This window comes from Anolis carolinensis, chromosome 3 (assembly GCF_035594765.1).
Source record: "Anolis carolinensis isolate JA03-04 chromosome 3, rAnoCar3.1.pri, whole genome shotgun sequence".
NCBI classification, from domain to species: Eukaryota; Metazoa; Chordata; class Lepidosauria; order Squamata; family Dactyloidae; genus Anolis; species Anolis carolinensis.
This window is the reverse complement of record NC_085843.1, coordinates 193,109,819-193,136,968: the sequence shown is the minus strand read 5'-3', so window position 1 is coordinate 193,136,968 and position 27,150 is coordinate 193,109,819. Positions and strand designations below refer to the sequence as shown.

Below are 27,150 nucleotides of genomic sequence, written 5' to 3'. Positions count from 1 at the left end.
AATGAGTTAGCTTATAAATGGGACCCACATCTAAACATGACATTCATTAAAGTTTCATATACACGTACTACACATAATTTATGTACAATATTTAATAACTTTGTGCATGAAAAAAGGTTGTGTGTACCGAAGCATCAGAAAGCAAAGATATCACTATCTCAGCCACCCATGTGGACAATTTCTGATTTTGGGGTGTTTCAGATTTCCAGATAAGGGATTATTAATAATATAATAATAATAATAATAATAATAATAATAATAATAATAATAATAACAACAATAAAGACTTTATTCTTATATCCTGCCACAATCTCTTGAAGGGTGGCTTACATGGGGACGAAGCCCAACATAAACAGGATTACAAAGCAAACACAATTAAAAACATAAACAGATCAACAACATAATTAAAACAATTAAAATCAGAAAAATAAAAGCATAATAAAATTACATCAACCAACATCAACTAACCAGTAGCTGGAAAAGGAGGGCATATTCAACATTTGAGAGGGCAAGGTGGGGGCTTGTGTAAAAACGCAGACTATAGTGCCAGGGCAGGGAATAAAGTGCTGGAAAAAAAAAAACAATAAATAGAGCTGGGCAAACCTAGTCAGGAGACAAACCATAATCATTCAAAGGCACATTGGAATATCCAATGGACAACCTGTATATGTAATTTTGTCACAAGCTGTGCAGTTGAACCAGCCATGTGATTGTATTCATAGTTTTTTTTAAGATCAGCAATACCCTAGTACAGCCATTTAAACAGTAACTTTCTTAGACCTATTCCTTTAAATGTCTTATTTGGTTCTTAAATCAGTATATTTAATTAGAAACTGGAATTTGGTTAACTATTTTTATTGTCTTCACAGTTGACCTTATTTGAGATGTGAACTGCTTGACAGGTGCACTGAGCTGGTGTTTCAGTACCTTTATAAATAAAATGAAACATAACATTAGCTAACTATAATTGATCAGAATCCTAACCAGAACTCAAAAAAGTTACTTTTTGGATACAGTATCTACAAACCCAAACTAGCATGCATACCGCAGCTATAATGGCTAGGATATTCTTCAAATTCCACCCCCCCAAAAAGGAACCTTTCCCAGCTTTAACTCATCAAAGCAACTTACAGGGAAAGATAGTTTAAAATGTGTTAGAAATTAATATTTTAATGTTTTAATTAATGTTTACCAGCCACTGGAAGACAAAATCAATATGGAAGACAATTCCCGCAAAAGAAGATATTAAAAGTAGGCAATTGAGACCTGGACTAACCTGATCATGTACCCTCCAAGTAACTCTTCCATGGATCAGATTGGCATGATTCAAATAGTGTAATGCCTGCTTCCCAAAATACATCATCTATGTAGTGGATACAGAGGTGTCCACTTAGTCGCACATATATTTACTTACTGAGCCAGAACCAAGTCTCCTATGAAGAATACTGTTCACCTACCAGAATCCTTCCCTGTATTTTGGGAAGTTTCTGATAGTCTAGGCAGTGTTTCTCAAACTCTGGTCCTCCAGATGTTTTGGACTTCAGCTCCTAGAAATCCCAGCCAGTTTACCAGCTATTAGGAATTGTGGGAGCTGAAGTCTAAAACATCTGGAGGAGCAGTTTGAGAAACGCTGACCTAGGGTTTGAAAGGAAATCCACACTGAAGTGAGCATGGAAGGCAGAAGTTTTTAACATTGACATAACTGGGGACCTTGTGTCAGATTCAACAGGTCTGCCATTTAGATTCCCTGCTGACACAGCTGTTTCATTAGACCAAGCCGATGTCTTCTAATCTCCTCCTTCAAGTCTCTGAAGACCAGTTCAAAACCTGACTACTCTGCTGACAGGATTATTTAACTTTCTTAGCACCAAAATTTATGGCTTTCATTGTAAAGCAGTCTGATGTATAGTACAGCACCAAAAATAAATTTCCAAAAGCTGAACTTACTATTTCTACTTGAGTCAAACTGGAAGGCAATTTAGCATTGCAGTTGCTGCATTTGTTATTTCCAAAGATGACTGTGGCTCATAACGAGACAACTTTGAAATGATTTGCAGATTTAATCCATGGTTAAATGAGGCACAGTTTGCATTCCAGTAAATAATACACTGTAATAATACATTTAAGATAAGATTTACTTACTTGTTTTTCTCTCTGTTTTGTTTATGTTTTGCTGCACGCTGAACATGTATCCTTGGTGACACGGATGTCTAATAAATATACCTAATACAGTTTACACGGTTCCTCTGTGATTCTCCACTTGAGGTATGAAATCATCTTTCGTTCTAAATAACCGCATTGCCTTTATTCAAATTATGCTTTGCATCTTGTGTGCCCAATTACATTTCTCATCACAAAATCTAATTTTGCTGTATTTGCTTCTGTTCTCTATGAGTTTTTTTAAGTTTTGCATACAGTTTTATTGGCAAGTTCGAAAAAGGGAATTTCACAGTACTGACTTTGCTGTATGTTTTTCTTTGCACTTAACAGCTGGTTATCTCTCCCCCCCATACCATACCCTTTAGACTCTAGAAAGCGACAACTTTCAAAACAAGTTAAAGTTGTGTCAGTTTATACTTTATTTTAAGTGTATTAATTTGTGAAACTAATTTATAATTTGCTTAGTTTCTACTGTTACCTACTTGTTGTACAAGGAATTAACACATAATACCATAGATGGGCATGAATAAGGTTGTGGAAACCTGTCTATTGACTTTCTCCCAAACCCAAACTTCATATTCTCCCCATCCTTGTTGTGCATCAAAGTACGGAGACTCTACTTTCTTCATGAAATGAAATAAGTGCAGTTTTAAAAGTATTTTCCTAAGTTATGCAATTGCACAGTTTCTCCATTTTCCCCCTAGTGACTAATATGCTTCTGGACATTCTTAGTTATGCACCTCTTGACCATTCAAAGCTTAAAACATGAGTTGTGTTGTGTGTAATTGGATATTCCCTGTAAGTCTTGCAAATGTACAAATATTAACAGGGAAGTTTACATTTTTTTCCACAAATTTCGAGAGATATGAAAATGCTACTTTTCTCAAAGCTGAATCCAATGCAAGTAATTATATTTATTATTTCATTTATTCAAATGTTCACATTGTGCCTATGTCTTGGGATATCAGGGGTTGCACCTATACTGCAAAATTAATGCACCACGTTAATTGCCATCACTCAGTACTGTGGAATCATGGGAGTTATAGGTTCACACAGTCTTTATCTGGTTATCTGTTGCCTTACCAAACTTCAACTTCCACAGCATTGAGTCATGGGATTTAAAGCTGCATTAATTCTATCATTAATTCTATCATACCCAGGGTGACATTAAAATAATACTAATTTTGAATGTAAAACAGTAGGAAGTAACTTAAGTACAGTATGGCCCCCTTATCCATGGATTCTAAATCAAGTCAAAAAAAATAGATGATCTAGGGTCAATCATTATCTTTCTGCCTTGTACACTTTGCTGAAGGACTGTGTTCACCACTTTGAAATCTTTGGAGGAAAGATTGAATATCAATGTAATGATCAAATCACTATCATATCTGCAAATACCACACCAAAGTTTTGTTGTAAATCTTTTAATAAGCTCATTTCCATATCCACTCTTGTGCTCAGGAGTAGCTTTTCAACTGGACAGCATGTTTGATATCTGGATATGCAAATATTCATACAAAATAGTAGTTTTATCCTACTGTTTCTAAAGACCCATCCTATCAGTAATTAAAGTGGCTTTCCTCTGAAGTTGAGAGATGCGACTTGCCTAAGACCAGCCAGTGGATTTTCATGGTTAAGTACAAGGGATATCCGGAAAGTAAGGTTACAAGGTTTTCTTAAAATACAAAGAATGAATATATTTTAATAAAACTTACATGGATTATAGCATAGGTATTAACATTATTTTTCCACATAATCACTATTCAGTTCAATACATTTTGTCATCCGTTGGATGAGTTTTTTTTATACCTGTATCATAGAAGTCTCTTGCCGGAGGAAGTAACAGCAACAGAATCAGAACTGGGAGTGGGCGGTGGAGGCGGAGGCGAGGCTGAGGCTGCCTCTTGGCTGGAGGGGCTCCACTTCCCCCAAGGCTCACCCCCTCCCTCCCTTCCTCCCATCCCCTCTTTTCCTTATCGGAGGGAGAGAGAGGCCGCAGTTCAGTGAATGAGGAGGAGGGAAGGAGAGAAAGATGGGGAGGGGGCACAGAAAGGCAGTCAGACCTGGTTAACTTGCAGCCGGGCGCACAAAGGAGTAGGAGGAGGTCAGCCATAGTCGCCTCTTCTCCTTCCTTTCTTTCGCTCTCTTTTTCTCTTTTTCCTTCTGGATTGGGGGAGTTGCACACATGGGAGTTTTCTATGCGTGCTCAGATCTTTGTTTTTGTGACACACATCTTACTGAGATACTTCATCTTATCCATCTTTATATATAAAAATATAATGTTCATTTGTGAGAGAAACATAACTCAAAAACCACTGGACGAAAAGACACGAAATTCGGACACAATACAACTATCAATCAAACAAGTGACCATCACTCACAAAAACACACAAAAATAAAGCGGAAAGGACTTAAAAACCCCAAAAAGCTAAAAGAAAAAGAGGGAAGGAAAGAAAGAGGTAGGGAAGGAAGGAAAGAAGAAGGGAGGGAGGGAAAGAGGGAAGGGGGATGGAAACAAAGATGGAAAGAAGGAAGAAAAAGGTAGAGAAGGAAGGGAGGAAAAATTTCATTTATCAGACCCCAGCTCTTACTTTTTTCCTTCATTAGCATTAAACTACACATAGCCACAGCAACACATGGCCGGGTACAGCTAGTAGTGACATAAAATCAGTAGTACATAGTTGACCAGTGTCATATTCAGTCAGTAGTGTGGGCATAAGTGATACATTAGCTCAACATCAAAATCAAGCAAGTTAGTAGCTTTTGCATTTATAGTGGACCTTCATTATGCACTGGGGTTTGGTTCCAAGATCCCCTGGTTGCCAAAATCCATGAATGCTTGTCCCATTATATATAATGGTGTAGTAAAAAGGTCTCTTATATAACATATAAAATCAAGGTTTGCTTTTTGGATTTCTTCTTTGGAATATTCTCAAGCCATGGATGGTTTAATCCATGGATGCAGAATCCATGGATTCAGAGAACCAACTGTACATATGCAGTGAACTTAGAACAGTGAATCTGTTGTAACAGCCAGAAGCCTGATAAATATACGTCCAATAAACAGACTTATTGTTGCCCTTTCCTGACATGTGTTACCACTTTAAAACGATTAATGGTTCATCAGAAAAGTTTAAAAGCTTAGTGGATTAAAGGTTGAAATGCAGTAAGGATCGCTTCACTTTCTTTGAAAAAAACATCCACTTGAAACTGCAAATTGATATCTTTTAAATCACCCCAGTGCCTGGCATCAGGGTCTTCTGAAATGCATTCCTTCCTTCATTCCAAAACTTTTTCTTCTTGAATCATTGTTTAGCTTCTTGATCAAATTTAGTTTGTGTGATCTCCTTAATTAGCTATAACATGAGCATTTGAAACCCCTTCAAAATTGGATTTATGAGGCAGTTTCCTGATATGTTTCCTTCCTCTAGTTTCATCCAAGAATGGCTGGTTAGTTCTTACTGATATTCAGGGATTCCAATTCTATAATATAGAATGCTGTTTGTAATATCTGACAGAGGGCAGCTTATGTATGTATACAACAGTAGAAAAACAGGAATACATACACACAGGAAGACGTATATATCTCACTTGTATGTTTGAACATCTTTTCTAGTCCCCCCAAAACATACAGGAGCCTCTGCCTCTAGGTCAGTCCTTTAAATGCATTCAAATGGCACTGCTATTTTGTAAGTTTTACCATTGCACTCTTGGTGCCGTTTCGTGGCAAAGAAGACTTCACTTAAATGGATGTAGTATAATTTAACAAAAAATACTTTGGAAATTTGGGCGGAAAAGATTAAGCAGATCCGTTGGATGTTGTCTCAATTTTGCCAATAATAAATGTGCAGTTATTGAGGAAGAGCATGTGCCTTCCAATCTGAAGTGTTTAAGAGATGTTTTATACTTTCAAACCTTCACCTCCCCTCCCCTCCATTCCTCTTCTTCTTTTTCTTTCTTATTTCAAATCTTAAAGAAGCCGTAGGTTTTTCAGCAGGGTGTTTTGCTACAGAGTAAGGGCCGGTTTTAGGGTCAAGGCTTCAGATTACTTCATTTCTAATGGCTAAGAGGACTTTGTTTGTTGTAGGTCTTAAAGAGTTAACTACCACATGAGTGTAATGAAATTGTCAGGTTATAGTAATTGCACCAGTAATTTGATATGTTGAGGTTTGAATGAAGCCATGTGTTGAGGGTTTGTTGCTTTTTCTGTGCCCAGCCTACCCCCACTACTTTTACATTCCAGCAACCCAAAGGCTATGAAGGCTAATCGGGATCGTTAGACTTAATAGGTAAAGAGCTTTTATCACCTCGTCAAGTGAGGCAATAGATTTCCATTATTTTCCTTGTTTTGTATGGCTTTACGGATGCTTACATACACTCCTCTGTAAGGTTGGTGCCTTTCTTTTTCCCTGGGATGTCTTTTGTTGACATTTTGAATCTGGACTTGAATTTTGTGTGGCACCGCTTGCACATGTTTTGAATTAAATGCAGCAAAATAAAAAGGGTTGTATATCCGAGGCCGTCAGGATTTTTGGAATTCCCCATCTTAAAACGAACTCCATCTGTTATGTGCAAATGTAGTTTACCATTTACACCATAAATAATTTCAAAGAGAAACAATTAAAGCTTTTGTGATGAGTCTGGATGTCTTTTGAATTCATAATTATAGGTCCAGAATCACGAAACTGAGTTAAGACTTAGATGAATCACAGAAGTTGTTCTGATGGGTGTCCGAAGTGCCTTCTATGATTTATTCTTATTGGATTGATCTAGAATATAGTAATGCAAGAGAGGTCAGTCTGAGAATGGCCTATATCATGTATAAAAAAATAAGACAAGACTTAGTTATAGGAATTTAAATTTTGCAAGTGAACTCTAGAAGTTGACAAGTAGTGCTGCTTCTCCTACCGATAGATGTTGCTGGAGTTACGTTTTCTGCCTGGTTTCTCCATACAGCATGTTTCACACAACACTTCGGACAGAGAGATGTGTTGTTGTATCCTCTAGAAGAAATGTTTGTCATTAATTTTCTTTAAAATGTTTTGATTTAGGATTCCGCAACAAATATTTAAAATCTTTTTCAAAATATTTTTTAAAAGCCTGTGCAAGAGTGTGAAGATCTTATTGAAATTCATTGTATCTCTCCTTTAAAAACAAAATTTGCATCTCTTTTATTTTCAAACCGACTACATTGTACAAAACACCCAGCCAATAGGAGTAGATTAAGGAAGAACGACCTTTCTGTGTAGGGACCGTGTTAAAAGTTCCACAATAAAATCAGGAACAGAGTTCGGGTTCTGCAGGCAGGACAAGTCTTCCTGAAGAGTTCCATGACCGAAAAGGTTTCGGAACCACTGCTGTAGATGTCATATAACCTATTCTAGATATGCTCAGTATATGCAGTATGTCTATCAAATCTTTGTGTGAGAGGCAGGAGCGAGCATGGCCGGAGATGGGGGACCATGCAGATCTGGCATCTCCTACCCAAGAGACAAACATTTATTTGAATAAATGTCAAAAGTTGCAGGAGAATAAAAATGTTTTGAAAATAAATGTCATTTAATTATAGTCAGATGTTTAATTTGTTTATGCTGGTGTTATAATTGATTACATATCTTATATCCACATGCATCTTATTCATCCTAATGGCTTTGATTCAGTGATTAGTAAAACAAAATATGTTCTTGAGAAATGCCCAGATGTACACTGTTTTTCAGAAACAGTGGGGACATATTTTCATGATAATCCCAGATTCCATTTTTATCTCTAATTTGAATTAAACTGAGTTATGGAAATCTAAATTCTTTGCCACAGTGATTTCCATATTTCTAAAAAAGGATTAAATATCATTATAAAGAAGAAGGCGCAGTGTGCCGTCCGCCGGACAATAAAAAACTATAAAACTGAAACGTGCTGTCCTTTATCCGGGCGAACTGCAAATCCCTATAAGCTGTCCTATAGATATTGAACGACTGAGTCTGGATAACTTCAAAAAAGGATGTTTATTCATACAAGGTTGTAAACCTGGCACAGATCTTAAAGTTGCAGAAAATGAAACAAATTTCCATAGGTTTTAGTTGCAGAATTATCCCTGGTTCCAGAAGGCAAAAGTGATTATAAAACCACTATACCCTAATCACGCTGCCTATATTAGAAGGAGAAACTCTTTCCTTCCCTATCTTTACAGCAAAGATTAGTTCTAGAAGCGATGGAATAACTTTGCTCCTCTAACTAGATTTCCTATTCCAGATCAATATAATTCAATACTTATCTAATTTGGATAGGCTTAGATTGGCCTGGTTTTGAGGATGATTTGTCCCAGTTAGCTTTGCACAGCTCCAGCACGTTGGAAGACTATAGCCAGAATGAAACTCTAAAATGGAGACTAGACCCTGGTAAAAAGGGCGGTCCTAAGATGTTGCACTCTTTGACCAATCACTGCAAAGAAAACTGCAGCCAGCTCTTGCAGATTCCAAGCCACTTTTCCTAGGCTTTTGCAGCCAGAGGCTCAAACAAAATGTAAAGGAGGGAAAACAAACAAACGACCAATAGGTAAGGCAAACCATCGTCCTGGGGGACGGAACACTCCCCGCTAAATTCCCAGGATGTGGGAATTTACCAATCAAAAACATACAAACACCTTTGTATACACAACAATAAAACAGTATAAAACTTACACACTTTGGACAAGCAACACGAGATTGCTGGTTGGTCTGTCCAGGACAGACATTTTGTCCTTACTATGAGTCTTTACCTGAACTTTTCTAACCTTACCGTCAGGGCAAGGAAAGGTCTTTAGTGTAATGCCCATAGGCCAGGCATAGCGGGGCAAGTCTTTGTCCTTTAGCAACACAAGGTTTCCCACCTTGAAATTGTCCTCTGGGGTTTGCCAGAGTCTTCTGGTTGGAAGCTGGCTTAAGTATTCGGCCTTCCACCTCTTCCAGAAGTGGTTGGCTAAGGTCTGCACATGCAAAATTGGTGCCACAGTCCGATCGAATTGACTTAATTGGCCCTCTGAGGGCTATGAACCTTTTCAATGCATTTAAAAATGATGAAGTGTCCATCCCTTCTATGACTTCTATATGGACAGCTCGTACTGACAAACAAGTAAACAAAACCGCACATCTTTTGTTATTTACAACACCACCCCTGGTTTTCCTAGTGACAACCTCCCAAGGACCAAACACATCGATTCCCACATGGGAAAGGGGTGGGTCTGTCAAAGTCCTATCCTGAGGTAGTTCTGCCATTAACTGACTTTGACAGTTACGTCTGAGTCGCCGACATTTGACACACTTAAAAATAACACTGCTGACCAAACTTTTAGCATTTACCACCCACAGGCCTTCATTTCTAAGGGTCGCCTCAGTCAGAGTTCTACCCTGATGATGGATCCTTTCATGGTGATGCCGAACGAGCAGCAATGCAGTGTGACTATTAGGGGGTATGATGATGGGGGTTTTTATGCACGCCTTGAGTTTAGCTTTGGCTAACCTTCCTCCAACTCTCAAAATACCCTCCTTGCCTAGAAATGGGTTTAACTCACGCAAGAAACTCCGACTGGGGGTGTCAAGCCCTTGTTCTAACCTGGCTATTTCTAGACTAAACTCATGCCTCTGAACTGACCTGAATATTACTCCCTTAGCCTTCAACATGTCCTGAACTTGCAAAGGCTGACTATCTTTGCAGACTAAGCGATGTATAAGCCTAGCAACTGCTCTAAGAAGACTGTGCCACTCCGAAAAACGTTCAAAACGGTGTGGTTCCAGGCAAGATCTTTGGCCCATCTTGATTTCTGTGGTTGATTTGCAGGCTTTCACCTCTGCACTTCGTGAGACTTGAGCATTCATAATGTCCGAAAACCTTTGCTCATCTTTCGAGAGCGCTGTGGCTTCGTCTCTCTCAGAGACTTTGAAAATGGAGGAATACTCTGGAGTTATTGCTTGGCAGTAGAATCATAGAATCATAGAATCATAGAATAGTAGAGTTGGAAGAGACCACATGGGCCATCTAGTCCAACCCCCTGCTAAGAAGCAGGAAATCGCATTCAAAGCACCCCCGACAGATGGCCATCCAGCCTCTGCTTAAAAGCCTCCAAGGAAGGAGCCTCCACCACAGCCCCGGGGAGAGAGTTCCACTGTCGAACAGCTCTCACAGTGAGGAAGTTCTTCCTGATGTTCAGGTGGAATCTCCTTTCCTGTAGTTTGAAGCCATTGTTCCGTGTCCTAGTCTGCAAGGCAGCAGAAAACAAGCTTGCTCCCTCTTCCCTATGACTTCCCTTCACATATTTGTACATGGCTATCATGTCTCCTCTCAGCCTTCTCTTCTGCAGGCTAAACATGCCCAGCTCTTTAAGCCGCTCCTCATAGGGCTTGTTCTCCAGACCCTTAATCATTTTAGTCGCCCTCCTCTGGACGCTTTCCAGCTTGTCAACATCTCCCTTCAACTGTGGTGCCCAAAATTGGACACAGTATTCCAGGTGTGGTCTGACCAAGGCAGAATAGAGGGGGAGCATAACTTCCCTGGATCTAGACGCTATTCCCCTATTGATGCAGGCCAGAATCCCATTGGCTTTTTTAGCAGCCGCATCACATTGTTGGCTCATGTTTAACTTGTTGTCCACAAGGACTCCAAGGTCTTTTTCGCACACACTGCTGTCAAGCCAGGCGTCCCCCATTCTGTATCTTTGATTTCCATTTTTTCTGCCGAAGTGAAGTATCTTGCATTTGTCCCTATTGAACTTCATTTTGTTAGTTTCGGCCCATCTCTCTAGTCTGTCAAGATCGTTTTGAATTCTGCTCCTGTCTTCTGGAGTGTTAGCTATCCCTCCCAGTTTTGTGTCGTCTGCAAACTTGATGATCGTGCCTTCTAACCCTTCGTCTAAGTCGTTAATAAAGATGTTGAACAGAACCGGGCCCAGGACGGAGCCCTGCGGCACTCCACTTGTCACTTCTTTCCATGATGAAGACGACGCATTGGTGAGCACCCTTTGGGTTCGTTCGCTTAGCCAATTACAGATCCACCTAACCGTAGTTTTGTCTAGCCCACATTTTACTAGTTTGTTTGCCAGAAGGTCGTGGGGGACTTTGTCGAAGGCCTTACTGAAATCCAGGTACGCTACATCCACAGCATTCCCTGTATCGACCCAACTCGTAACTCTATCGAAAAAAGAGATCAGATTAGTCTGGCATGACTTGTTTTTGGTAAATCCGTGTTGACTATTAGCAATGACCGCATTTGTTTCTAAGTGTTCGCAGACCACTTCCTTAATGATCTTTTCGAGAATTTTGCCTGGTATTGATGTGAGGCTGACCGGACGGTAATTGTTTGGGTTGTTCTTTTTTCCCTTCTTGAAGATAGGGACCACATTCGCCCTCCTCCAATCTGCTGGGACTTCTCCCGTTCTCCAAGAACTCTCGAAGATAATTGCCAGTGGTTCTGAAATAACTTCCGCTAGTTCCTTCAGTACTCTTGGGTGTAGCTGATCTGGCCCTGGGGACTTGAATTCGTTTAGAGAGGCCAAGTGTTCCTGGACAACTTGTTTCCCTATTTGGGGTTGGATTTCCCCCAATCCTTCGTCCATTCCGTGTTGCTGAGGTTGAAGATGGCTTTCTTTTTCTGAGAAGACCGAGGCAAAGAAGGCATTAAGTAGTTCTGCCTTTTCCCTGTCCCCTGTCGCCATCACCCCATTTTCTCCTTGCAATGGCCCTATCGCCTCCTTTTTCTTCCTTTTTCTACCAACGTAAGCAAAAAAGCCTTTTTTGTTGTTTTTTATGTCCCTGGCAAGCCTGAGCTCATTTTGCGCTTTAGCCTTGCGAACCTTTTCCCTACAGGTGTTGGCTATACGTTTGAATTCTTCTTTGGTGATTTCTCCCCTTTTCCACTTCTTGTGCATGTCACTTTTGAGCTTTAGCTCAGTTAGAAGTTCTTTGGACATCCATTCTGGCTTCTTTGCACTTGTCTTATTTTTCTTCTTTGTTGGCACTGTTTGCATTTGCGCCTTGAGTATTTCACTTTTGAAAAACTCCCACCCATCCTTAACTCCCTTGTTTTTTAATATCGGCGTCCATGGAATGCCGCTCAGTAATTCCTTCATTTTTTGGAAGTCAGCTCTCTTAAAGTCCAGAATGCGTGTTTGACTTGTCTTAGTTTCAGCATTCCTTTGTATTGCAAACTGCAGGAGCACATGGTCACTTGCCCCTAAGGATCCAACCACTTCGACTGTATTGATCAGGTCTTCCACATTTGTTAAGATTAGATCAAGAGTTGCTGATCCCCTTGTTGCCTCTTCTACCTTCTGGACCATAAAATTATCTGCAAGGCAAGTGAGGAATTTGTTGGACTTTGTACTCTTGGCTGAGTTTGTTTTCCAGCAGATATCGGGATAATTGAAATCGCCCATGACTACTATATCTCTTCTTTGTGCCTGTTTGGTCAGCTGTTGACAGAAGGCTTCATCAAGTCCTTCATCCTGACTCGGAGGTCTGTAGTAGACACCCACGACAAGATCTTTTTGAGTCCCGGTTCCCTTGATTCTTATCCAGATGCTTTCAAGCTGGTTTCCCAGATTACAGTCTTGCATTTCTTCTGCAACGTAACTGTTTTTGACATATAAAGCTACTCCCCCTCCTCTCCCCTTTGTTCTATTTCTGTGAAAGAGGTTATAGCCCTCAATGGTTAAATTCCAGTGATGGGAGTCATCCCACCAGGTTTCAGTGATGCCTATGACATCGTATGTGTGGTGCTGTGCTAGGAGTTGGAGTTCGTCTTGCTTATTTCCCATGCTCTGAGCATTAGTGTAAAGACATGTAAGCCCCTGTGACCTCCCCTCGAACTGTTTATTTGGGATTATTGTGCTCTCTGTACTTGGTCCTTGCTGTGTTTGTGCAGCCCTCCGTTTAGCCTTTCGGCGGTTCCCTGTGGTCGTGGGTAATATAGTGTTCGCCAGGCTGTTGTTCCCCTCCCCCAGTGGATCTAGTTTAAAGTGCGCCTGATGAGGTTTGTGAGTCTGTGTGCAAAAAGATGTTTTCCTACTTGTGTGAGATGCACCCCATCGCTTGCCAGTAGTCCATCCTCTTGGAAGAGTAGACCATGGTCAAGGAAGCCAAAATGCTCCTCTTGACACCATTTTCTGAGCCAGTTATTGACCTGTACTATTTTTCCGGCCCTTGTAGAGCCGTGTCCTACAACAGGGAGGAGGGATGAAAAGATCACATGTACATTATACAGTTTTAGCTTTGTCCCCAGAGCTCGAAAATCATTTGTGATCATTTGAAAAGTATGCCTAGCGGTGTCATTGGTACCTACATGAATCAACATAAGGTGGGGAGGGTGATGGGGCTTTAGGAGCCTGCTGAGCCTCTGAGTGATATGGTGTATTTTTGCCCCCGGGAGGCAGCATGTTTCTCGAGCCATCCCATCCGGTCTGGAAATGATGGCTTCCGTTCCTCTAAGGAGGGAGTCACCTACTACCAAGACCTGTTTCCTTTGAGGATTGACAGGGTCCCTTTTGTGCAAGACAGTGTGTATGTCCCCTGAAGAGTGTTCCTGTTGAAGTGAATCATGTAGGTGTAAAGTGTTATCCTCCTCCTCAACATCCCCAGTGCATTCATCAATGACAATCCATTGAGATACATCCGAGAGCCCATTACTCTCCCAAGGATGTTCCTGTTGCTCCTGGTCTATGATTGGGGATGGAGCATTTGCATGATTACATAAGTGTGACTGTGGTGATGCACTGTCCCCGTCAGGGCTATCCCCTGCACATTGATCCAGGGTGGTCCACTGAGTGGTATCTAAGAAACTGTGGTCCTCCACAAGATGTGTTTCCTGATTGTATGTTAATGATGTAAGAATTTCAAATCTGTTGTGTAAATGCAGCTGAGCAGAGGAGTTCTGCGGAGGCTGCCTGGTCCTGCGTCTCCTTCTATGGGTGACCTCCTTCCAAGCCTGAGGGTTGTCTACCTTTGAGTTGATCTCCCCATAAGGTTCCTGATCATGGTCTTGGTGGTGTTGGTGTGATGCAGGCTGCTGATCTACAGCAGCGTGTTGTGCAGTGTCCAAGAAGAGCTCGAGTGCCTGAATGTCCTTAAGGGTCTTAATACGGTGCTCGAGCTGTTGGATCCTCTGCTCCATCAGAGTCATCTGTTTGCATTTGGAGCAGATGTAGTTGTCTAGTTTTTGTGTGAAAAAGCGGAACATGCCACAGCTGGTGCATGTGATGGGAATGTTTTGCTTTTGTTGCATCTCTTGGTGAGCGTGGTGGCCAAGTGGGATCTTTGTACAGTTAAGTAATATGCATGCACTTTATGTGCAAACTGCAACAAACCACCTCTTTGTGTATTTGTTTATGTTGCTTTGTTTCCTGTATGTACTGCAAAGGATAGTTAGTAAAGGTGCCTTTCCCAGAAACTCAATTAACAGGAGACAATGCCTGCTGTCAATCAACTTAAGTACCTGGCTCTCTTTCAACACAACAGTCACACAACAGTTAGACTTTGACCACAGGAGCCAAGCCCACACTCAGTTTAAAATCTTAGCCAAATCTTAGCCAAATCCTACCTGAAGCCAGGGAGCAAAAATGTCCTCCTGCTGCCTCTGCCTCTGCGAGAACCAACTGCCCTTCTGGGATCAGGCTCTGGCAGAAACTCACACTGGCAAATAAAGCTTTCCCAGAAACTCAATTAACAGGGGACAATGCCTGCTGTCAATCAACTTAAGTACCTGGCTCTCTTTCAACACAACAGTCACACAACAGTTAGACTTTGACCACAGGAGCCAAGCCCACACTCAGTTTAAAATCTTAGCCAAATCTTAGCCAAATCCTACCTGAAGCCAGGGAACAAAAATGTCCTCCTGCTGCCTCTGCCTCTGCGAGAACCAACTGCCCTTCTGGGATCAGGCTCTGGCAGAAACTCACACTGGCAAATAAAGCTTTCCCAGAAACTCAATTAACAGGGGACAATGCCTGCTGTCAATCAACTTAAGTACCTGGCTCTCTTTCAACACAACAGTCACACAACAGTTAGACTTTGACCACAGGAGCCAAGCCCACACTCAGTTTAAAATCTTAGCCAAATCTTAGCCAAATCCTACCTGAAGCCAGGGAGCAAAAATGTCCTCCTGCTGCCTCTGCCTCTGCGAGAACCAACTGCCCTTCTGGGATCAGGCTCTGGCAGAAACTCACACTGGCAAATAAAGCTTTCCCAGAAACTCAATTAACAGGGGACAAATACCTGCTGTCAATCAACTTAAGTACCTGGCTCTCTTTCAACACAACAGTCACACAACAGTTAGACTTTGACCACAGGAGCCAAGCCCACACTCAGTTTAAAATCTTAGCCAAATCTTAGCCAAATCCTACCTGAAGCCAGGGAGCAAAAATGTCCTCCTGCTGCCTCTGCCTCTGCGAGAACCAACCGAGATATGACTTAGGCAACTGCGCACAAGTGTAGGACGTCCACCTTTAAGCACCTGTGCTTGATTGGAGTCCAACGACGATGGTGGGTGCATCTTGTTTATGCACACTGGGCCTATGACTGTCCAGCCTAATGGCAATTGTTGTGCGATAGGTGCACCTGGAGGTCCTTTAACTTGGTCGTTCACACAGAACAAGCTCGGGCAGTCCGAGCCAAGCAAAAGGGCAATGTCCACATCTGGCCGAAAGGCTGGTATAGCATTCTTTAACCGTCGCAAATGTGGATGAGCCTCCACAACTTCTCTAGTTACAATTTGTTTTTTGTTCCGAGGGATGGAGGAACACTCAATCAGGTCTGGCAACTTGAACTGTCTCTTCTGGTCGCAAGAGGAGACAACAAAGCCAGATGCTATGCGACCCTGCAACTTCTTTTTTCCTGCACACGTAGTCATAGTGTAGTCGACCATCTTGGTTTTAAGGTCAAACATGCGGAAGAACTCTGGAGTAGCTAGGGAGGCGTCGCTCTGTGAATCCAGGGCCACATAGAGTCTCTTTCTAAGCCAAGGGCTCTTGGCTGGATATACATCCGCTAGGCAGATAGGATGACAAACTCTTAACTGGTGCACGTCAGAGCATAGTTCAGTACAGGCGACCGATGGAGCATCCTCCTGCATCCGTGACGCGGCCTGCATGTTGGTGGCTTCAGTAGATGACCCTTCTTTGGAAGACGTGTCCCCTTTGGCGCGGGAGACAGCGTCAGAATTGTGCATCGCGGTGCAATGCTTAAGGCTGTTACACCTTGCGCATTTGACGTCCTCTTTGCAGTTGGATGCAAAGTGAAGAGTTGCTCCACAGCACCTAAAACATACGCCCAGCTTCTGTACAATCTGTTGTCTTTCTTTATAAGGCTTCTTGCCAAATTCCCGGCAGTTGGCCAAACTGTGAGGCTTTTGGTGAATGGGGCAGAGCACCTCCTTCACCTCTGACTTGGATTCGTTGGCCCTGTGCTGAGTTTCAACAGCCTTAACACTAACCGGTCTTTTGGCCTCTCTAGGTGGTTTCTTGTCCACTTCAGGTGCCTTCTCTGGCTGGGTCCCTTGGTATAAGGTGGGGAGGCCCGTCTGCGGATCATTCCTTTCTCTGGCTGCCCTGGTGATGAACTGGACCAAATGAGAAAATGGAGGGTATGCCTGGGAGTGGGCCTCCTTGTAGTTGAAGACCTCCTGTCCCCAGCGTTCTTGCAAAGTGAAGGGCAGCTTGGTCAAGATCTGCCTCTGGGACAGGTGCTGATCGAGGCACTTCAAACCGGGCAGTTCTGGATTCTCCTTGGCCGACTCTAATTCCGCAAGGAGATCGCTGAGGTCCCACAAGAGTTTGAAGTCTTTGAGTTTTAAAGCTGGGAACCTTTGGAGCTTGTCCATAAGAGATGCTTCAATCTCTGTGCTGGCCCCATACCTCTGCTGCAACCTGGCCCAGGCCTTTTCCAGGGCTTTGTCGGGATCGGCTACGTGGGCTGCGTAGATCTTCTTAACTTGTGAGGATGAGGCTGGGCCCAACCATGCAGCCAGAAGAGTCAGTTCTTCCTCAGGCAATAACTTTAAGTCTCTGATTGCTCTCTGGAAGGTGGCCTTCCAGAGAAGAAATTCCTCAGGCTTGTCCGAAAACTTTTCGACACCCTTGTCCTTAAGATCTCTTCTGGGGCTTCTGATGATGGAGACAAGCTGGGACTCTGGCGTCGAAGGGAACAATTGAGGAGTTTGCTGTTGTGGAGTGGACTCCCACCGTGTACCTTGCGTCAACCTTTGGCCTCTTGGAGGGATGACATCGACCACTGACGAATCGATGGTTCCCTGTGCAGCTGTCTGTAGGGGCCAACTAGCACTCGGCCTTGAGGCCCTGATTGACTGACCTAGGGTTTTAGCAGGAGGCACAGGTAGCTCGAGCAAGGGTGAGCTCCCCGCTATGACGCTCTGCTCTGCAGGAAACTCAAAAGTGACTTTGGGGCCCTGCTCTGGGTAAGGAGAGAAGTCTCCCTGTTCCTCATCCGAAAACTGGCTGTACATGCTGCCAAGGTGCGCAAACACTTTGGCAGAAGGGTCCTGTATTGGTAACTGGCTTACATTTTCTTCTGTGAGTGGCTCAATTAGGGCCTTGGCCAAAGTCTCAGCCCTTACCCTTTTGGCTGCGGCATCCATCTTTATTCTAAGCATCTCTATACGAGCCTGTTCTATTTGCATTTCGCTTTGTCTACGGGCCTGTTCTATTTGCATTTCGCTTTGTCTACGGGCCTGTTCTATTTGCAGTCGTTGCTCTTCTTTAAAGGGAAGGGTGAGATCAGCTGCCTTAGCATCAGCCTCCGCCCCCGCTACCTTGCTCTTTAGCTCCAGACGTGCAGCCTCCTTAATGTGCAAGGCAGCTAGGGAAGAGATGGCACTCCCAGCAGCAGAAGACTTGCTAGAGTGGCTGTGTTTAGACGATGCACGCTCCCTTAGTTTAGATACCTGGCTAGAGCGGTTGGACTTAAGACTAAGTGCCACAGCAGGTGATTTCAAAAGATTGGTCTCATGGCTGCATAAGGAAGACTGATTTCCTTTTGGCTCAGACCTTAGATTAACAGGTGGAGAACTAAATTCCAAGGCATCTAGAATTGCCCTCACCTTATTTTCTTTCTCATTAGTGTCAGCTAAGACACTCACTATTTCTAACTCTGAATCCTTGGCGTTAATTCGCTCGAGGACCTGGACTATCTTAGACACCAAACCCCTCCAGAGACCGAAGGTCTCTTCAAGGTCTGTCTGTAATATGGATGGCACCCTTGTAATACCCAAGCTCTCAATTCTGTCCATCAATGTTACAATTCGCTCCCATGCCGAACCTAACCTCACATGGAGGAGCTCCTTTTCGTCTATTAGATGGGCTAGCATTTTGGCTGAAGGGTGCTTTATCCTTTGGGGCCTTTCATTCCTACTTTCAGCCTCAGAAGGAGGTACGCCATCTGTATCATCTTGAAATTGCATAGACATTATGTATTCTTAATAGCAATTAAATTTACAACAAAAGCAAATACGACATACCAGCAAGTAAATTTACAATAAAAGCAAATGCAATATATAATACAATGCACAACACTTAACCATAGCAATATATATCACTAAGTAACTATACTTTACAAAGATTGTGACCTTTGGCGCCAGACTTTGGTGGGCAAGCTGCAAAATGTCAACTGACAGCAACTTGCCACTTGATACCTCCCTTGCCCGAGTGACGTAAACTGCCAAAATGGCGACTACGCCAAATTTTCAAGCACCTCGTGCTCTGCGGCTCGAGGCCTGCCGCCGAAGGAGTACTGAGGCTGGCTTTGGAAAGGAGGAGAGAAGAGACGCCTCCTCCCCGCTGTGAAGGGAGGTCACCACCGCAGGTCGATGAGGCAGGTCACCACCGCAGGACGATGAGGCAGGTCACCACCGCAGGACGATGAGGCAGGTCACCACCGCAGGACGATGAGGCAGGTCACCACCGCAGGACGATGAGGCAGGTCACCGCCGCAGGTCAATGAGGCAGGTCACCACCGCAGGACGATGAGGCAGGTCACCACCGCCGGACCATGAGGCAGGTCACCACCGCAGGACGATGAGGCAGGTCACCACCGCCGGACCATGAGGCAGGTCGAAGCCGGCCGAGTGCTCCGGCCGAACTCGCAGCAGCGTTGCCAGGCCTGTCCAGGTTCTAGCCTGGTTCTGGTGGGCTTCACGCCTCAGAGCCAGCCAAAGAACTGTCGCTGGTGCTCCGCGGCTCGAGGTCTACCGCCGAGGGAGCCCTGGACGTTGCTGGGAACTGCACAGCCTGTGCAAACCCAGAAAGCCACTGGGCCACGTGCGCACACGCGAGCCAAATAGCAAGGAAATAGAGCCCCACTATTTGACTCCTTCAGGTCTGAGAGCGGGCTCCACTGCCTCAGAAGCTGGTAGAGTCTTTAGGTATGCAGACTGAGCTCAGGCGGAAAAGCCGCAGCCTATACTAAAACTTCCTAAACTATAAAAAACTATAAAGCCGTGCAAGCTAGCTCAAGCGGAAAAACCGCTGATCTACCTCAAAACTGTGCCGTCCGCCGGACAATAAAAAACTATAAAACTGAAACGTGCTGTCCTTTATCCGGGCGAACTGCAAATCCCTATAAGCTGTCCTATAGATATTGAACGACTGAGTCTGGATAACTTCAAAAAAGGATGTTTATTCATACAAGGTTGTAAACCTGGCACAGATCTTAAAGTTGCAGAAAATGAAACAAATTTCCATAGGTTTTAGTTGCAGAATTATCCCTGGTTCCAGAAGGCAAAAGTGATTATAAAACCACTATACCCTAATCACGCTGCCTATATTAGAAGGAGAAACTCTTTCCTTCCCTATCTTTACAGCAAAGATTAGTTCTAGAAGCGATGGAATAACTTTGCTCCTCTAACTAGATTTCCTATTCCAGATCAATATAATTCAATACTTATCTAATTTGGATAGGCTTAGATTGGCCTGGTTTTGAGGATGATTTGTCCCAGTTAGCTTTGCACAGCTCCAGCACGTTGGAAGACTATAGCCAGAATGAAACTCTAAAATGGAGACTAGACCCTGGTAAAAAGGGCGGTCCTAAGATGTTGCACTCTTTGACCAATCACTGCAAAGAAAACTGCAGCCAGCTCTTGCAGATTCCAAGCCACTTTTCCTAGGCTTTTGCAGCCAGAGGCTCAAACAAAATGTAAAGGAGGGAAAACAAACAAACGACCAATAGGTAAGGCAAACCATCGTCCTGGGGGACGGAACACGCAGTGAGTGATATATATTTCGATGACTAATTTATTAGGTGCAATAAGAATCTTCACAAACAATGTAAACGGTTTAAATTCAAAAATTAAAAAAAAAGATTATTTAACAATCTAAGGAAGAATAATTATGACATCGTAGCGCTCCAGGAGACACATATAGCCGTTAAAAATGCTAATTATCTAACAAACAATAGTTTAGGGAAAGCCTTCCACTCCTTAGACAAAAAAAAAAAAAAACGGGGAGTAACTCTATATATAGCAGAAAAATTTAACCCGGTGGAAGAATTCAGGGACCATGAAGGTAGGATCATCGCAGTTAAAATATTAATGGGTAAAGAATCCATCTTAATATGTAATATCTATATGCCAAACGGCCCAAAACAGAATTTTGTCAAACAATTAAGAACTAAGATCAACGAGATAGAATTTGATCACCTACTGATAATGGGTGATTTTAATGGGGTCATTGACTTTAAACTGGACAAATCATCACACAATAAGAACAACAAAAAAAATATTAAAAACTCTCTTCCGAGAAACCTATTTCAACTCATGAACGAATTCGATTTATGGGACATTTGGAGACTAAAGAACCCCAACCAAAAAGACTATACATATTACTCGAGCAGACATCAGATATGGACCAGAATTCATATGATCTGGGCCTCCAAAAGCCTAGCGCCCAAAATAGAAGAAATAAAAATACAGGCAAGGGATCTCTCGGACCACTGCCCTATAACGATGTCAATAAATAAGAAAAACCATAGAGCAAATTGGAGATTAGATAATAATTTGATTAAACAGAAGCAAGATATTGAAAACTTAAAACAGTTAACTAAAGAATACTTCCAGTTAAATGACAATGAAAATGTCACCCCACAAACTGTGTGGGACGCATATAAGGCGGTGGCAAGAGGCTTCTTTATACAACAAAAAGCTAGGAGAAACAAAATTAAAAACCAAAAATTACAATCACTCCAAGAAGAACTAGAGAAACTCGAGCAAAGATTAAAAATAAACCCTAAGGAAACCAACATACTCGTAAAAATAAAACGATTACAAAAAGAAAGGACCAATATACAATTAGAAACCCTAGCCAATCAATTAAAATGGACGAGACAAAATTCATTTGAAAATGCAAATAAACCGGGGAAATGGCTTGCTAGAATAATTAAGAAAAAGAAAAATAAACAACAAATTATTAAAATCAGTGCAATGGAAAAAGAGGTATTTACGGACGATGAAATTAAAATGGAATTCCTGAATTATTATAAGAATTTATACAAAAAAGAAATAGTTAACCCAGAAGAGATAACAAGTTACATATGCAGTCAAAAACTACAAAAAATATCCGATACCCAAAGATTAAACCTGAATAAAGATATTACCGAAGTAGAAATTAAAAAAGCCACCCAGGACTTAAAATCAGGCAAATCACCAGGCCCAGACGGCTTTACAGCCGAATTCTATAAAATTGAACAAATAGAAGTAATCCATTTCTTAAAGAAAATTATGAATATAGCATTAAAGGAAGGTAAAATCCCTGATTCATGGAAACAAGCAGAAATAATTCTAATTCATAAAGACGGAACAGACTCGAGTAATGTAAGGAATTATCGGCCCATATCATTATTGAATAACGATTATAAAATCTATACGAAAATCCTCGCTGAAAGATTCACAAATTTTTTGAGAGACTGGATCTCAGAAGACCAAGCAGGTTTCCTACCTAACCGCAGTACTAAAGATAATATCAGAATTATTCTGGATGCTATAGAATATTATGATCAAAACCATCAAAAGGAAGTGGGATTTTTATCATTAGATGCGGAGAAAGCCTTCGACAACGTCAATTGGGAATTTTTCAAATTCTTATTTGCAGAGTTAGACATGGGAATCTTCTTCCAAAATGGGATAAATGCAATTTACTCTAATCAATTTGCAAAAATTAAAGTCAATAATGTATATACTGATAATTTTGTAATACAAAAGGGAACAAGGCAAGGCTGTCCGCTTTCCCCCTTAATTTTTATATTCACGCTAGAAATTCTTATGAGAGCAATAAAAGAGGATAAAAACTTAAAGGGCATCAAAATTGGAAATCAAGAGTTAAAATTACGCGCCTTTGCCGACGATGTTATATGCATATTAGAGAACCCCAACGAGACTATCAAGGACTGGCTAAGAAAGATTGAGGAATTTGGTGTATTGGCGGGTTTCAAAATAAATAGCAACAAGACAACAATACTTACAAAAAACATGACAAAAAAGAAACAACACGAATTAAAAGCGACTGCGGGATTAGAAATCGTCAATAAAATTAAATATTTAGGTATCTGGATTACAAATAGAAATAACCAACTATTAGAATTAAATTATAGGACAAAATGGCAAGAGATAAAAAGAGATATTGAGGACTGGAAACATTTAAAGATATCACTCATGGGAAGAATAGCTATAATTAAAATGAACATTCTGCCCAAACTACTATACTTGTTTCGTAATATCCCTATTATTAGAGGGAAAAAATTATTTATCGAATGGAACCGGGAAATTAACAAATTTATTTGGCAAAATAAAAAGCCAAGAATCAAATTTTCTACTATGATCACACCCAAAGAAAGAGGGGGCTTTGATGTACCAAGTCTACAATTATATCACGATGCCTGCGCGCTAGAATGGACAATAGATTGGGTAAAATTAGAAAAAATTAAATTACTAACAATAGAGGGATTTAACCTGCGCTGGGGCTGGCATGGATACCTATGGCAAGAAAAGGAAAAAGTAGATAAACAATTTGGAAACCATTTCGTAAGATCAGCCCTAATTGGAATCTGGAAAAAATACAAGAGATATCTATACGAAAAAACTCCCCTCTGGTTCGCTCCTCTAGAAGCAATCCAACGCAGACTACTAGGTTGGCAAAAATGGCCTACGTACAGAGAAATTATTAAAATAGGTAACATGACGAGTGACGCTCCCCCCTTAAAGGACATAGAGGAAATTAAAAAACACTATAAGAACATTACATGGCTCCAATACTATCAATTAAAAGAGTGTTATAAAATAGATAAGGAAGTTGGCTTTAACACAAACACAAATTTCTGGGATATCTTACTTAAAAGAGAAAAAAAAATTATAACAGCAATTTACAATAAAATACTAGAATGGAATACGGAAACGAACATAATCAAAGATTCGATGTTAAATTGGTCTAGAAATATTGGTAGGCCGATAATGTTGGACGAATGGGAAACTATTTGGAATAAGAACACGAAACTATGTTACTCTATTGAATTAAAGGAGAACTGGCTAAAAACTACACACAGGTGGTATCTAACACCTAAAAAATTAGGTCTTATGTATAAAGATAGTAACAAGAATTGCTGGCATTGTGGTAAACAAGTGGGCTCATATTTCCACATGTGGTGGGGCTGTAAGATAATTAAAAAATTTTGGCTAACAATCCATAGAGAATGTAAAAGAATCTTTAAAGTTAATTTTGAATGTAAACCCGAATACTTCCTTTTAGGCCTATACAATTTTAAAACAGAGAAAATTGATAACCCAGAAGTAGGGAAAAATAACAAACAGAAATTATTTATTTACGTTACCACTGCAGCTAGAATAGTTATAGCCAGGAATTGGAAAGATGGAAAAAACCTCAGCAAAGAAGAATGGATGGAAAAATTATTGGACATCAGAAACATGGACAGACTGACTTTTCTGCTTAAAAAATCCACGGGGCAACCAATGAAGGAAACAAACTGGACACTCTTAGACAACTACCTACAAGAGACAACGCTCTGATGTGGAACACGGACTGGAAGTTAGAAGATCGGAAGTCTCCCTCCAATCTCCCCCCCTCCATACCCCCCTCCATACCCCTCTCCTCCCATCCCTCCTTTCCCCCCAACAGATCCCTTTCATCCCTTTCCCCCCCTTTTTGTCTCTACTACCCCTACTCCTACACCTGCCCCCCCTTCCCATATTTTCCCATGTCCTCCTCTTATGGAAACCTTGTCCTTTCATCCCACCCTCCCTCCCCGCCCCCCCTCCCACTCTTTTGCCTCCCCCCCTATGTCGATGTTAACCACCAAAACTTAATAAAAATCATTTTTAAAAAAATATATCATTATAAATTTTGAAGCAAACTGAATTATCAAACTGCTTCTACCAGGAAATTGTTATGGGAAATAATTTAGAGGTTACAAAAATGAGAGGAGTTATCATTATAAAATTCTTTTTGCAGTTGCCATGTGATAATGCCAAACTCCACCTTTGGCTGGCACCATTTTATAAGTAACTGTCTAGTATAACACTTTTCAACTAGTGGGTTTCAATTACTTCCAAATGTCAAAAGTATGAGAACCTTTGGTTTAGAGCAGGGGTCCCCAAACTTTTTAAGCAGAGGGCCGGTCCACAATCCTTCAGACTGTTGAGGGGCCGGATTATCATTTGAAAAAAAAATACAAACAAATTCCTAAGCATACTGCACATGTCTTATTTGTAGTGCAACAACAACAACAACGAAAGAATACAATATTTAAAAATGAAAACAATTTTAACCAACATAAACCTATTAGGATTTCAATGGAAAGTGTGGGCCTGCTACTGGCCAATGAGATAGTCAAGTTAATTAGGATTGTTGTTGTTGTTGTTGTTGTGTGCCTTCAAGTCATGTCAGACTTTGGCCAAGCCTAAGTCTAAAATTGATTATTTATTTACTGCATTCATTTACTACATTTATATCCCACCCTTCTCACCCCGAAGGGAACTCAGAGCAGCTGTATGTACATACAATATATTATATTATTAGCATAACACAATATTAGCATTATATATTACTATCTTGAACTATACCACTATACTATTATATAATATGTAATATATACCATATTGTTAATATTATTATATGGTATTACTATTAGTATTATATTGTATAATGTAAGATTATTATCAATATTATATGTATATACAATATATTATATTATTAAAACTGATATAAAAATATTATATTATAAAACTGAGGGCGGGGGCCAGGTAAATGACCTTGGAGGGCCGCATCCGGCCCCCGGGCCTTAGTTTGGGGACCCCTGGTTTAGAGTGTGGTGCGCTAAACCACAGTTTCAATCTGTTTTGTTTTTAATTTTGGGTTTTTCTTCTTCTTTGTTATCCAATGCACTTCAATTGAATCTTTTTAAAAATTGGCTGAAAAAGAATATTCCATACTGTGAATAGAATGTAGCCTGTATATTTTGCATTTCATCAGGTTCTTTAGCACATTGCATCTTGCATTACACTTTTGAGCCCTATACTTTTTGCATTATAGTACGTTTCTTTAAATCTAGGACCTTCCTAAAATATAGGTATAAAACTGCACTCTACTTTTAAAGGAAATCCCTCCCCTCTAGCTATTCATGCACATGTCTATGTTTGCGCACACATAACTGTAGAGGAGGCACAGCGCTCCTTCACCTTATAACCATCTAGCTATATTTGTATTTGATTCTGACTGCATTGTATCGGTTTTTTTGTTACTTTTTTTTCATGCCAGGAGCGACTTGAGAAACTTCAAGTTGTTTTTGGTGTGAGAGAATTGGCTGTCTGCAAGGATGTTGCCTAGGGGACGCCCGGATGTTTTACCATCCTGTGGGAGGCTTCTCTCATGTCCTCACAAGGGAAGCAGGAGCTGACAGGCAGGAGCTCACCCCACTCCCCAGGTTCAAACAGCCGACCTTTCAGTCAGCAGTCCTGCCAGCACAAGGGTTTAATCCACTGCGCAACCAGGGGCTCAATACTGATAGTTGTGTAATAAAGAATCCAGCAGTGGTTCCTTTGTACATTGCAAGGATAGAGGTGCTAAATATCATTTCCATAAATCTGACATGGCTAAATTTCCTAACCTGAAGATAGTTCTTGTCATGTTAAAAACATTAAGGAAAACAGGGAAGTGGCAGATTAAAAGGCACACAAATCTTCAACCAAGATTTGCACCCAATAGTCACAACTATACAGAGTATTTTTGTAAAAAGGAATAGCATCCTATATTGCAATATTTAATACAAACATTGTGAAAAATGTGATTAAGTTATTCCTTGTAGAAACTAATCAATTCACTTTTTGCTTATTGAGTTCTTAAAACACAGTTCAGGTAATCTGAAAACTATATCCTGAGCAGTTCAAATGAGACTGTTTGCCATACCACTGACTCTTAGACCTGCACTATAACAGTCAAAACACAGTCTGTTTCTCCTAATCTCCTGAAGATGTAATCGTAAAATCTGATTTTGTCCACATAGTCTGGATGTAATGGAAAACCATTGGCAGTTTATAAGATTGTCAGTTTTACTGAAGGAAAGCAGCTCTTTTTGAAGAATTTTTGGATAAATTAATCTGAGAAAACTAAGATGAGGAATATCTCAGGCTTGAGGTTAAAATGACCGTGAAAAAGTGCTATGGTAATGCAGAAATCTTAAATTATCTGGAACAGTCTCTTCTCAAATACGCATTTTTTTTCTTTTTGACCAATTACAGCAGTGAGCAGCACATGAAGTACAAGTATGTATTAGTTAACAAAACAGAGTTGTTTCCTTGACATTCCCTCTTGAACATAAAATTTGGTATCAGAGTAAGAAATAACATAGAAAAAATTGGGATAGGCTCTATCCAGCCACCTTTTTAAAACCCAAAATTAACTACAGTAGAGTCTCACTAATCCAAGCCTCGCTTATCCAAGCCTCTGGATAATCCAAGCCA

General features: G+C 41.1%; 1 protein-coding gene across 3 annotated transcripts in view; it reads left to right on the top strand.

Annotated features, from left to right (window-relative positions):
• The window catches only part of ate1 (arginyltransferase 1), a 128,565-nt gene that overhangs the window by 33,727 nt on the left and 67,688 nt on the right, over positions 1 to 27,150 (top strand). For all 3 annotated transcript variants that reach the window (XM_003218608.4, XM_062976021.1, XM_008106773.3), the window contains one exon: positions 2,233 to 2,265. In XM_003218608.4, the coding sequence (XP_003218656.3) occupies positions 2,233 to 2,265 (33 nt within the window). The remainder of the gene's footprint in view (positions 1 to 2,232; positions 2,266 to 27,150) is intronic.